The sequence below is a fragment of the Chiloscyllium plagiosum genome, unplaced genomic scaffold (genome assembly GCF_037043375.1).
Source record: "Chiloscyllium plagiosum isolate Xiang-an unplaced genomic scaffold, Cpla_swu_hap1 HiC_scaffold_21, whole genome shotgun sequence".
Taxonomy (NCBI): domain Eukaryota; kingdom Metazoa; phylum Chordata; class Chondrichthyes; order Orectolobiformes; family Hemiscylliidae; genus Chiloscyllium; species Chiloscyllium plagiosum.
In genome coordinates, this window is record NW_028270159.1 from 9,908,899 (window position 1) to 9,921,214 (window position 12,316).

Sequence of the window (12,316 nt, forward strand, 5' to 3'; positions counted from 1 at the left end):
CTTTCTGGAAAGGCCACCAGTGAACCAGAGAGGGATTGTCTCAGGAGGGATGTACTCCTTGTACTCTTAATAGTAGCCCTCAGAACATCTAAGGCTTGCCAAACACCCCAAAGTAACCAAAGCTGCTTCAGAGAGTTAAACGCCAATGCTTCTAGGCAGCAGTCTTTCTGAGGAGATTCCTGATTGGCGAACAATTTTTAGAAAGTACAGCTGAGGGTAAAAGTATTTCACTTGCAACATACTTTCATACATTAGCTGCTCAAATTATATCTGACATCAGAAGGGCTCTAAAACATGCTGAGTACTTCACTGTTGCAGACAGAACAGTTTACAAAGTTTGAAAGAAATCTGGAAAGTCGAGGGGGGGGTTGGGCATTATTGCCTGCCAGACTGTGATTTTCCACAAATTATAGAAAACAAGCGTAAAGACTTGGGTAAGCATGCATTGAATTGTAAAATCCCAATCAGATGTGACTGGAGACTGAAACACCAGGAATTACACCAAACTTAACACCAGCAATGGCAAAGAATTTTATTCTGCATTGTATACATCCACACATTATTTGCCAGCTTATACACCCAGATAAATGGAAATCAATATGAGTTAACTGGAGTTCTGGCTGTTTAAATTCCATATGGCATAGTATTGACATGTTTTTTTTAAACATGAATCCACCTCTAACAGGATAAGAACCTGAATAGGTTGGATAGGCTGGGTCTTTTTTTCCCTGGAGCATAGAAGACTGAGGGGTGACCATATAGGTCTATAAAATCATGACAGCCATGTATAAGGTAGATCCCAACAGCTTTTCCTCATGGTAGGGGAGTCTTAAGTCAGAGGGCATAGGTTTAAGATGGGAGGAGAAGCATACAAAAGGGTCCAGAGGAACAATTTTTTCACACAGATGGTGGTGAGTGTCTGGAACAGGCTGCCAAAGACATTGAATCTCCTACATTGTGGAAGCAGGACATTTGGCCCATGGGGTCCACATTAACTCTCTGAAAGTCATCCCACTCCACTACCCTGTATTTCCCATGGCTAATTGGGGCGGCACGGTGGCACAGTGGTTAGCATTGCTGCCTCACAGCACCAGGGTCCTGGGTTCGATTCCCGCCTGTCTGTGTGGAGTTTGTACATTCTCCCTGTGTCTGCGTGGGTTTCCTCCGGATGCTCCGGTTTCCTCCCACAATCCAAATGTGCAGGTTAGGTAAATTGGTCAGGGGTAAGTATAGGGTAGGGGAATGGGTTTGGGTGGGTTTCTCTTCGGAGGGGCAGTGTGGACTTGTTGGGCCGAAGGGCCTGTTTCCACATTGGAGAGAATCTAATCTAATTCACCTAGCCTGCACATCCCTGGATACTATGGGACAACTTATTGTGGTCATACTGCCTTATCTGCGCATTTTTGGACTTTGGGAGGAAACCCACGCAGACACAGGGAGAACGTGCAGACTCTACACAGACAGTCACCTGAGGTTGGAATCGAACCCTGGTCCCTGGTGCTGTGAGGCAACAGTGCTAACCACTGAGCCACAGTGCCACCTCTTGTAGCTTTTTAAGAATCATTCAGTCAGGTGGGGTAGATATGGAGGGATATGGCCCAAACGTAGGCAAATGGGACTAGTTTAATTGTGAAAAGTGGGCAGCATGGGTATGTTGGACCGAACGGCCTATTTCCATGTTGTAAACTTCAATGAGTCTATAACCCTGCAGAGCTCGCCCATCAAAGTTCGCACCACTCTGTGGTGCCTTCCAGAATTTGACTGCTAAGCCATGGCGGAGATGGTCATATACTTTGCATTCCCTTCCCACAAGGAAGCAGAATAAAAAGCAAGGTCAGGGTAGGATTAGTGGATTATCCAGCTCTGAAGCATGATTAACATTTCAGAGAGAGAGCAGGCGAGAAAAAAACTCAATCATGCACAAAACCATGATCGTCACACAGCACCAGAACAGCAATAATGCACCAGTTTTGCCGAATTCCAAAACGCTGAAGAATGAATCAATCCTTGTTGAACACAGTGTTTCCAAAGGCTGCATCATCCATTAGTTTGATCAGTTTTAGCTATAGTTTCAGTTCAATATAGAGATTGCTTCCTGCATTTGTACAAATCTCCTGGTTTCTTGTTCTGACAAGAAGGCAGAGAAATGATATATCACCCTAAATCATGGAGCTAATATGTGCTTTGATGAGCAGAATTGTGGGTCACATGTCAACAAAAGAAGTACTGTATAAATCCAGGTCCGTTTTTTACACCTGGCTGGATAATATTAATAACCCATCTCTCTGTTTGAGGTGTGAATTTTCCACAGCACTAACCGGTCCTGCTGTCTTTTGAGTAAAATATTAGTCAGACACACTCAGATTATAAAAGCAGAGAAGATACTAAATGTGCCTGCTACACAGTGTTGTCAGAGCATGAGCATTCTGGGACCTCAGTGCAACATCAACATCAGATACTGAATGCAATATCTTCCAGAAACAGGGAGAGTAAAAATACAGGGATTGTTTCCTTTGGGAAAAGTTTATGTATAGCCAATTGTATTGCTGCACTCTGACACAAATGTTCAACTTCCACACTATCTTTATAGCACATTTTAAACAGGGACACATTTTGGATAAGTCACCCATATTGTCTTCACATCGATGCAGCATTGTTGGGAATAGGAATTCTGGTCAGCTCAGTGTTTATACAGTGTTTGTAAGTGTCTATATGGGTTCTGTCAGTGCCTATATGGTGATTTTAGGTGTCTATATGGTTTTTCCAGGTGTCTAGGGTGTTTCTCATTATCTATATGGTTTTCCTAGGTATCTATACTGTGTTTCTCTGTGTTCACATGGTGTTTCTCAGTATCTATATAGTGTATATCGGTATTTATGTCGTATTTCTCGATATCTATGCAGTGTCTCTCATGTCTATACAGTGTTTCACGGTATCTATGCAGTGTCTGTCAGTTTCTAAGTAGTATCTCTTGGTGGCAATATGGTTTTCTCTGTGTCTACATTGGTTCTCAGAGTCTATACAGTGTTTTTCAGTGTCTAGCTAACGATTCTCAGTGTCTAAATGGTGTTTCTAGGTGTCTATATGGTGGCTTTTCATGTCTATATGTTGTTTCTCAGTGTCTATACAGTGTTTCTTGGAATCTATGTGGTGTCTATCGGTATCCATACAGTGTTTCTCATTGTCCAAATGGTGTTTTGCAGTGTCTATACAGTGTTTCTAGGTGTCTTTGGTGTTTCTTGGTCTCTATATGGTGTTTCTTGGAAACTAGATAGTGTTTGTAGGTGTATATACAGTGTCTCTCGGTGTCTATGTGGTGTTTGTCAGTGTTGATACAATGGTTCTCCATGCCTATATAGTATCTCTAGTCTATATGGTGGTTCTCAGTCTCTCTCAGTATCTATTCTGTCTCACCCGGTGTTTCTTGGTATCTTTATGTTGTCTCTTGGTATTATAAGGTGTTCCTCAGTGTCTACACAATGTTTCACGGTGTCTCTCAGTATCTACACAGTGTTTTCTGGTGTCTATACGGTGCTAAGGACACATGTTTCACACCACTCCCACGCTGGGTCATTCAGGCTAAATCTGCCATAATCATGCAGTTCGAGGCCTTTCACTAAACTCTCAGTTAGATGTATTTAGTAAAAATGTGAACATTTTCTCGGTGTTAAACTGCACGGCACGAGAAGATTTACTGCACCTGCCTGCCAGGATAACCTTTGGCACCTCGACTCCCATTAGGTCCACGCACCCCCTGTTAAAAAGAAATGGACAATGTCACTAATGATGTCACTCTTTGTTTGCAGCTTCTTCTTTGTCTCCATCAACCCTCCGAATGTATTTTCAGCAATAATTTCCATTTCATTGTGAAGACTAGTGAGACGTCTCAGTTGGGATTACAGTGTAAAACACACTCTAGCATATGTCTTCAGAAACTATTCTGCAGATGTGTTGCTTCGATAGTATTCATGCATGCACACAATTAGAGAGCAACCCTGCCAAGTGCAGCATGATTCAGTGTAAAAACCTGGCATCCAAATTCTGGACGTCCCTTGTTCCAAGGAATTCATGTTTCAGCGCAATCCCAGGGGCACGATTCCACAGCACACATAACTATTCTTAATTCAGCAGACTCAGGTTGGTCCAAATCATCTGGAATTTTAGTTTAAATTTACACAGACATAATTCTGATATATATCGGTGCTGTTTTCAAACCATCCTGCTTTGATGAGGGGCAGGATATGTTTCTGTGTGACCAAACAAATCAGGCTGCTTTTGTATCACTCTGAAATTAAGCAGATTTCAGTATTCCAGATTTGGTGCACCCTTGTCTTCTGGTTAATGCTCCGGTTTATAAACCAGAGTGGATTTTCATATCATAGCTAAATCTGTAATGGCTGTTAAGAGTAAATATGGAGTTCAGATTCAGCTTGCTATCCTTTGTAAAGGTTAACCTTGTAACTACTACTGACTGAACTAACCTATGGAGATGAAGGGCTTTTGCCCGAAACGTCGCTTTTACTGCTCCTCGGATGCTGCCTGAACTGCTGTGCTCTTCCAGCACCACTAATCCAGAATCTGGTTTCCAGCATCTGCAGTCATTGTTTTACCTAACCTATGGAGACGCAATGTGTTTGTGTGTTAATAGCAACATAGAAAATAGGTGGAGTAGACCATTCAGCCCTTCGATCCTGCTCTGCTATTCAAGATGATCATGGCTGACCATCTAACTCAATCCCCGTTCTTATTTTCTCCCCCATACCCTTTGATCTCTTTATCCCTAAGAACTATATCTAACTCCTTCTTGAAAACGTTCAATGTTTTTGGCCCCAACCACTTTTCGTGGCAGAGAATTCCACAGGCTCGCCACTCTCAGTGAAGATATTTCTCCTCATCTCAATCCTAAATGGCTGTCCCTGTATCCTTAAACTGTGATGCCTGGTTCTGAATCTATCTGCCATTTTAATCGAGGCGTTGAGCAAATGCAATTGAGTGAACTGCTTTCCGAATTTTCCAATTTGAGCACCTGCTACAATATCCAACTGAAGCTTAATGGCTACTGTGGCTTGCTCTGCTCCAGTACATACCCTGAGGTCTTGTGGTGCAGAGCACTTCCTATCCTTGAGGTCTTGGGTAGTGCCCCTGCCTCTGGGCCAGAGGTTCTAGGTTCAAGGCCCTCTCCATGGCTAAAACAGCAAATCCACATGCGATGGCATCTGGTAAACATGGGAGTGATTTGTGAAAAGCACATGGGAACCAGATGAGAACAACACTGGAGGCTCTACTGTCTAAATGCTCTCTCTCTCTCTCGAAAGAGAGAGGGAGAGAGAATGAACTCAGTTGTTTAACCTGAGGGTCACCAGGTTAACCTTCACAGTAACCTCAGCTGGCCTCGAAATTGAACCCACGCTGTTGGCATCACAAACCAGTTGTTCAGCCAACAAGAATGGGACTAAAGGACAGTGAATCATTGGCCATGATTCGAACCCAGGCCTTCTGTGTGAGAATCCTAGCAATGAACAAACCACATAAGACATAGGAGTGGAAGTAAGGCCACTCGGCCCATCGAGTCCACTCCGCCATTCAATCATGGCTGATGGGCATTTCATCTCCACTTACCCGCATTCTCCCCGTAGCCGTTAATTCCTTGTGACATCAAGAATCTATCAATCTCTGCCTTGAAGACATTTAGCATCCTGGCCTCCACTGCACTCTGCGGCAATGAATTCCACAGGCCCACCACTCTCTGGCTGAAGAAATGTCTCCGCATTTCTGTTCTGAATTTACCCCCTCTAATTCTAAGGCTGTGTCCACGGGTCCTAGTCTCCTCGCCTAACGGAAACAATTTCCTAGCGTCCACCGTCTCCAAGCCATGTATTATCTTGTAAGTTTCTATTAGATCTCCCCTTAATCTTCTAAACTCCAATGAATACAATCCCAGGATCCTCAGCTGTTCCTCATATGTTAGACCTACCATTCCAGGGATCATCCGTGTGAATCTCCGCTGGACAAGCTCCAGTGCCAGTATGTCCTTCCTGAGGTGTGGGGACCAAAATTGGACACAGTACTCCAAATGGGGCCTAACCAGAGCTTTATAAAGTCTCAGTAGCACAACGGTGCTTTTATATTCCAACCCTCTTGAGATAAATGACAACATTGCATTCGCTTTCTTAATCACGGACTCAACGTGCATGTTTACCTTTAGAGAATCCTCGACTAGCACTCCCAGATCCATCTGTACTTTGGCTTTATGAATTTTCTCACCGTTTAGAAAGTAGTCCATGCTTGTATTCTTTTTTCCAAAGTGCAAGACCTCACATTTGCACACATTGAATTCCATCAGCCATTTCCTGGACCACTGTCTAGATCCTTCTGCAGCCTCCCCACTTCCTCAGTACTACCTGCCTGTCCATCTAACTTTGTATCATCAACAAACTTCGCTAGAATGCCCCCAGTCCCTTCATCCAGATCATTAATATATAACGTGAACAGCTGCGGCCCCAACACTGAACCCTGCGGGACACCGCTTGTCACCGGCTGCCATTCCGAAAAAGAATCACTTATCCCAACTCTCTGCCTTCTGTCAGACAGCCAATCCTCAATCCATACCAGTAGCTCACCTCGAACACCATGGGCCGTCACCTTACTCAGCAGCCTCCCATGTGGCACCTTATCAAGGGCCTTTTGGAAGTCTAGATAGACCACATTCACTGGGTTTCCCTGGTCTAACGTCCTTGTCACCTCTTCAAAGAATTCCAATAGGTTTGTCAGGCACGACTTCCCCTTACTAAATCCATGTTGACTTGTTCTAATCCGACCCTGCTCTTCCAAGAATTTAGAAACCTCATCCTTAATGATGGATTCTAGAATTTTACCAACAACCGAGGTTAGGCTAATTGGCCTAATCACGTGTAAAGTGCATGTTACCAGAGGGAGTCATCAAATCACCTCAGCGACATTTCTCTAGAGGCTGTCTTTTGCCTCTACTATTGCTGAGTGCTTTGGAATATTTTACATTGCCCTGATATTGCCGTGATGAATATATCTGAAAAATATCACCAGCAACAATGCAGCCCTCCATCTGGGCTGAGATTCTTCAGGCTAGGGATTTATGCCTTGGAACTTGAATGTAAACTTTCTGACTAGCTATGAGTGTTCAACATAGAGCCACAGCTGTCACAGTTAAAGTATTTTGACCTGAGCTGTAGATGGAGTAATCTATTAAAACTGTAAAACAAAACTCTGCAGAGTAAAAGTAAACCTTCTAAACACTGCAACATGTTAATTTAGTTGGATTTTCCCTCTCACTCTCCCAGTTTTCTTTCTTTCCTAATGTCTCGCTGTACTTTCTCTCAATTCTCTCTCTATAACTCATAAAACTTACCAAGATTCTCCATCCAACTCTCAAGCTGTTATTTACTTTCATTTCTGGCAGCCTCAGAGGCAATGATCTTAGGGATGACAATAGTGCCTTCCGGGATTCCTTGTAAGTTTAATTCATTCATTCCGTTGTCTCTGCCCACTCAGACCGAGTCATCAATACCACGTTCCAACGACTGTACATCCCTCTGGCTGAAGATTGGCAGAAGAATACCATTGTACTTAGATCCCACTACAAACGCCGTCCCTTTCCACCAATTCCTTTCCTGGCCCTCAGGAGCCCCCTGGCCTGGCTCTTCATAGCCTTGGCTGCCTGTTCAACTGGAAGCTAAGCTCTCAAACACTTGCCTCTATCATGTGGTACTGCATTGCTATCCTGCTTACCTCTGTCACAGAACTGGTGTGGTGGAGAAGACTACTATTTGGCCCATCATATCTGCACTAGCTCTCTGTCGCCTGTACCCTAGCCTGCGCCTAGTCCTTGGGGATGTCAGTCATCATCATAGAGTCAATGAATCACAGAGTCGTACAGCATGGAAACAGACCATTCGGTCCAATTCATCCATACTGACCAGACATCCTAATTTGGCCTGGTGCCACTTGTCAGCCTCTGGCCCATATCCCTCTAAACCCTTCCAATCATATACCCATCCAGGTGCCTTTCAAATGTTGTAATTGTACCAGCCTCCACCACTTCCTCTGGCAGCTCATTCCATACACATACTACCTTCTGCATGAAAAAGTTGCCCCTTAGGTGCCTTTTAAATCTTTCTCCACTTACCCTAAACCTATGCCCTCTAGTTGTGGACTTGACTATTCACCCTATCCATGCCCCTCATGATTTTATAAACCTCTCTCAGGTCACCCTTCAGCTTCTGATGCTCCAACGAAAGTAACCCCCGTCTATTCAGCCTGACCCTGCAGTCAAACCTTCCAACCCTGGCAAAACCCTTGTAAATATTTTCTGAAACCTTTCAAGTTTCACACCATATTTCCTATAGCAGAGACATCAGAATTGAACATAGTGGTGTTCTTCAGTACTTACATAGTCTGGCCTACACGTAACTCCAGATCCACAGCAGTATGGCTGACTCTGAACTACCCCCTGAATGGCTCAAGCAAATCGCTCAGTTCTGGGGCAATTAGAGATAAGTAACAAATGCTTGCCAAATTGCTGAAGAAATTTAAAAACATGATCATTCAAAAGCATACCCCAACTAGACGCTATGGTTCCAAAGTAATGTGGTGTCAAACCTTCTCATTTTTATTTTAAAAATGAAAGGTGTTTTGAAGGGAAGCTGTTCATCACTTTTAGTTCTTTGAGTAGTTGTAATGGTTTTGCTAAAACTTAATATTTGTAACAAGAGATATACTTCCTAAAACAGAATCTGATATGTTTCTGCACCAGCTAGATCTACTTATTTTGAGAACATTGTGCTAGAAATTATTGAAACGCAAATATGTTTGAGTGGAACGTTCATCATGCTTTGCCTTTAAAATACGATCAGTTAGGAGGTCCCCTGTACCTCAAATCCCTACATTGGGAGTTCTGGAAACCTTATTTCCAATAAAACGTTGGTGCAGTTTACCAGTTAGCATAAATCCTCAGGTATCATTTTCAGTTTGGCCAAGATGTGTTACCGTCCCCACAGGAACTCCATACTTTTCCACTTTGGGGAATGGAGCTACAGACAGTGATGGTGATTAGGTTCCCTACAGTGTGGAAAAAAGCCTTTCAACCCAACAAGTGCACACTGACCCTCCGAAGAGTAACCCACCCAGACTCATTCTCCTACTCTATATTTACCCCTGACTAATGCACTAACACTATGGGCAATTTAGCATGGCCAATTCACCTGGCCTGCACGTCTTTGGAATCTGGGAGGAAACCAGAGCACCCGGAGGGAACCCACACAGACACGGGGAGAATGTGCAAACTCCACACAGACAGTTGCCCGATAGGAATCAAACCCAGGTCCCTGGTGCTTTGAGGTAGCAGTGCTAACCACTGAGCCACCATGCCACCCTATGATTCCAATGTCCTTTCCACCAGGAATCTCTCTCCCTCTTACCGACTGCTAGTGGCGTGTTTTCAAAGGGATTTGCAAGCAGACAATCAATCTCTTTAACCTCCTTCAGCCATCAAGCAGGAATAGGATTCAAACTCAGAGCTTAGAAGGAAGGACATTAACCATGGAGACCTCCTGATCTGGAGTTCAGTGGAGAAGAAATGAGCTTTCAACATGTTGCTTCAATAAACAGAAATAATCTAACTGAATTCTGCAGCCAATTCCTCTGTGAGAGGGGTAACGTGAAATTGCATTCAGAAAGAGGAGCGGTTCTTCTGCTCTTGGGAAGTGATCTTGCAATCCTTAATTTTCTATTTGCATTTCAGAACTAATGGCTTGTTCACACTGCTATCATGCTGCACAAAATTCAGCTATTTCCAGTGAACTTCAACAGTAAATATTGGAAAAAATAAGTTGTACAAATAAACTTGGTTTGAAATGGAGGCTGTGCTTTATTTTAGTAAGTTAATGACTACCATGAAGATCATCATAATGGAAGGGTGAGACTGGCAGACAGCCAATCATCTGTTACTAAAGAATCGACAGTTAGTTAGAGAGAGTGTCAAGGAAGTTTTATTTCCAGTTTACTTTTAGCTTAAAAGAAAACACGAAATTTATAGGGAAAATTGCCTTCAGTTTGAGAGTACAGGAAGGTTTACTCTATATCCAACTTCAAGCTGGCCGTGTCCTAGGAACATTTGATGGGAACAGTGTAGAGAGAGTGATATTCTGTATCTAACCCTGCGTTCTATCTTTCCTGGGAGTGTTTGATGGTGATAGTGTAGAGAGAGCTACACTCTGTATCTTGCCCTGTGTTGTATCTATCCTGGGAGTGTTTGATGAGGACAGTATAGATAGAGCTATACTCTGTATCTTGCCCTGTGTTGTACCTGTCCTGGGAGTGTTTGATGGTGACAGTGCAGAGAGAGCTTTACTCTGTATCTAAATCTGTGTTGTATCTATCCTGGGAGTGTTTGAGGCACAGCGTAGAGAAAACTATACTCTGTACCTAACCCTGTGTTGTAGTTGTCCTGAGTGTAGTGTAAAAAAGCAGAGGTAGCTTCACTCATAGGGAGTGAGTGAAGGAGTGAATGGGGAGTGAGTGAAGGAGTAAATGGAGAGTGAGTGAAGAGGAGAATAGAGAGTGAGCAAAGGGGTGAATGGGGACTGAATGAAGGGCTGAATGGGGAGTGAGTGAATGAGTGAATGGGGAATGAGTGAAGGGGTGAATGGGGAGTGACTGAAGAGGAGAATGGGAGTGAGTGAAGGGGAGAATTAAGAATGAGTGAAGGGGAGAATAGGAAGTGAGTGAAGGGGTGAATGGGAAGTGAGTGAAGGGGTGAATGGGGAGTGACTGAAGAGGAGAATTGGAGTGAGTGAAGGGGAGAATGGGAAGTGGGTGAAGGGGAGAATGGGAAGTGGGTGAAGGGGCGAATGATTAGTGAGGGAGTAAATGTGAAGTGAGTGAAGGGGTGAATGGGAGTGAGTGAAGGAGTGAATGGGAGTGAGTGAAGGTGAGAATGGGGAGTGAGTGAAGGGGAGAATGGGAGTGAGTAAAGAGGAGAATGGAGAGTGAGTGAAGGGGTGAATGTGGAGTGAGTGAAGGGGTGAATGGGAGTGAGTGAAGGTGAGAATGGGAGTGAGTAAAGAGGAGAATGGAGAGTGAGTGAAGGGGCGAATGGGGAGTAAGTGAAGGGGCGAATGGACAGTGAGGTAGTAAATGGGGAGTGACTGAAGGAGTGAATGAGGAATGAGTGAAGGGAGGAATGGAGAGTGAGTGAAGGGATTGGGATTGGGAGTGAATGGGATTGAGTGAAGGGATGAATGCAGAGTGAGTGAAGGGCTGAATGCAGAGTGAGTGAAGGGGAGAATGGGGAGTGAGTGAAGGGGTAAAAAGGGAGTGAGCGAAGGGGTGAATGGGATTGAAGGGATGAATGCAGAGTGAGTGAAGGGGTGAATGCAGAGTGAGTGAAGGGGTGAATGCAGTGAGTGAAGGGGTAAATGGGGAGTGAGTGAATGGGGGAATGGAGAGTGAGTGAAGGGGAGAATGGGAGTGAGTGAAGGAGAAAATGGGGAGTGAGTGAAGGGGAGAATGGGGAGTGAGTGAAGGGGAGAATGGAGAGTGAGTGAAGGGGAGAATGGGGAGTGAGTGAAGGGGTGAATAGGGAATGAGCGAAGGGGTGAATAGGAAGTGATTGAAGGGGAGAATGGGAAATGAATGAAGGAATGAATGGGAGTGAGTGAAGGGGTGCATGAGGTGTTAGTGAAGGGGTGAATGGGGTGTGAGTTAAGGGGTGAATGGGGTGTGAGTTAAGGGGTGAATGGGGTGTGAGTGAAGGGGAAAATGGAGAGTGAGTGAAGGGGTGAATGAGGAGTAAGGGAGTAAATGGGAAGTGAGTGAAGGGGTGAATGAGGAGTGAGTGAAGGGGTGAATGGGAGGGAGTGAAGGGGAGAATGGGGAATGAGTGAAGGGGAGAATGGGGAATGAGTGAAGGGGAGAATGGGGAGTGAGTGAAGGGGTGAATAGGGAGTGATTGAAGGGGAGAATGGGAAATGAATGAAGGAATGAATGGGGAGCGAGTGAAGGGGAGAATGGGGTGTTAGTGAAGGGGTGAATGGGGTGTGAGTGAAGGGGTGAATGGGGTGTGAGTGAAGGGGAAAATGGGGAGTGACTGAAGGGGAGAATGGGAAGTGCGTGAAGGGGAGAATGGGAAGTGAGTGAAGAGGTGAATAGGGAGTGAGTGAAGGGGTGAATAGGAAGAGATTGAAAGTGAGAATGGGAAATGAGTGAAGGAATAAATAGGGAGTGAGAGAAGGGTGAATGGGGTGTTGGTGAAGGGGTGAATGGGGAGTGAGTGAAGAGGTAA

At 44.4% G+C, this 12,316-nt stretch overlaps 1 protein-coding gene across 4 annotated transcripts in view; it reads right to left on the reverse strand.

Annotated features, from left to right (window-relative positions):
* Positions 1–12,316, reverse strand: part of col27a1b (collagen, type XXVII, alpha 1b) — a 707,279-nt gene that overhangs the window by 420,753 nt on the left and 274,210 nt on the right. For all 4 annotated transcript variants that reach the window (XM_087998238.1, XM_087998237.1, XM_087998236.1 and 1 more), the window contains one exon: positions 3,701–3,754. In XM_087998238.1, coding sequence (XP_087854364.1) covers positions 3,701–3,754 — 54 coding nt within the window. The remainder of the gene's footprint in view (positions 1–3,700; positions 3,755–12,316) is intronic.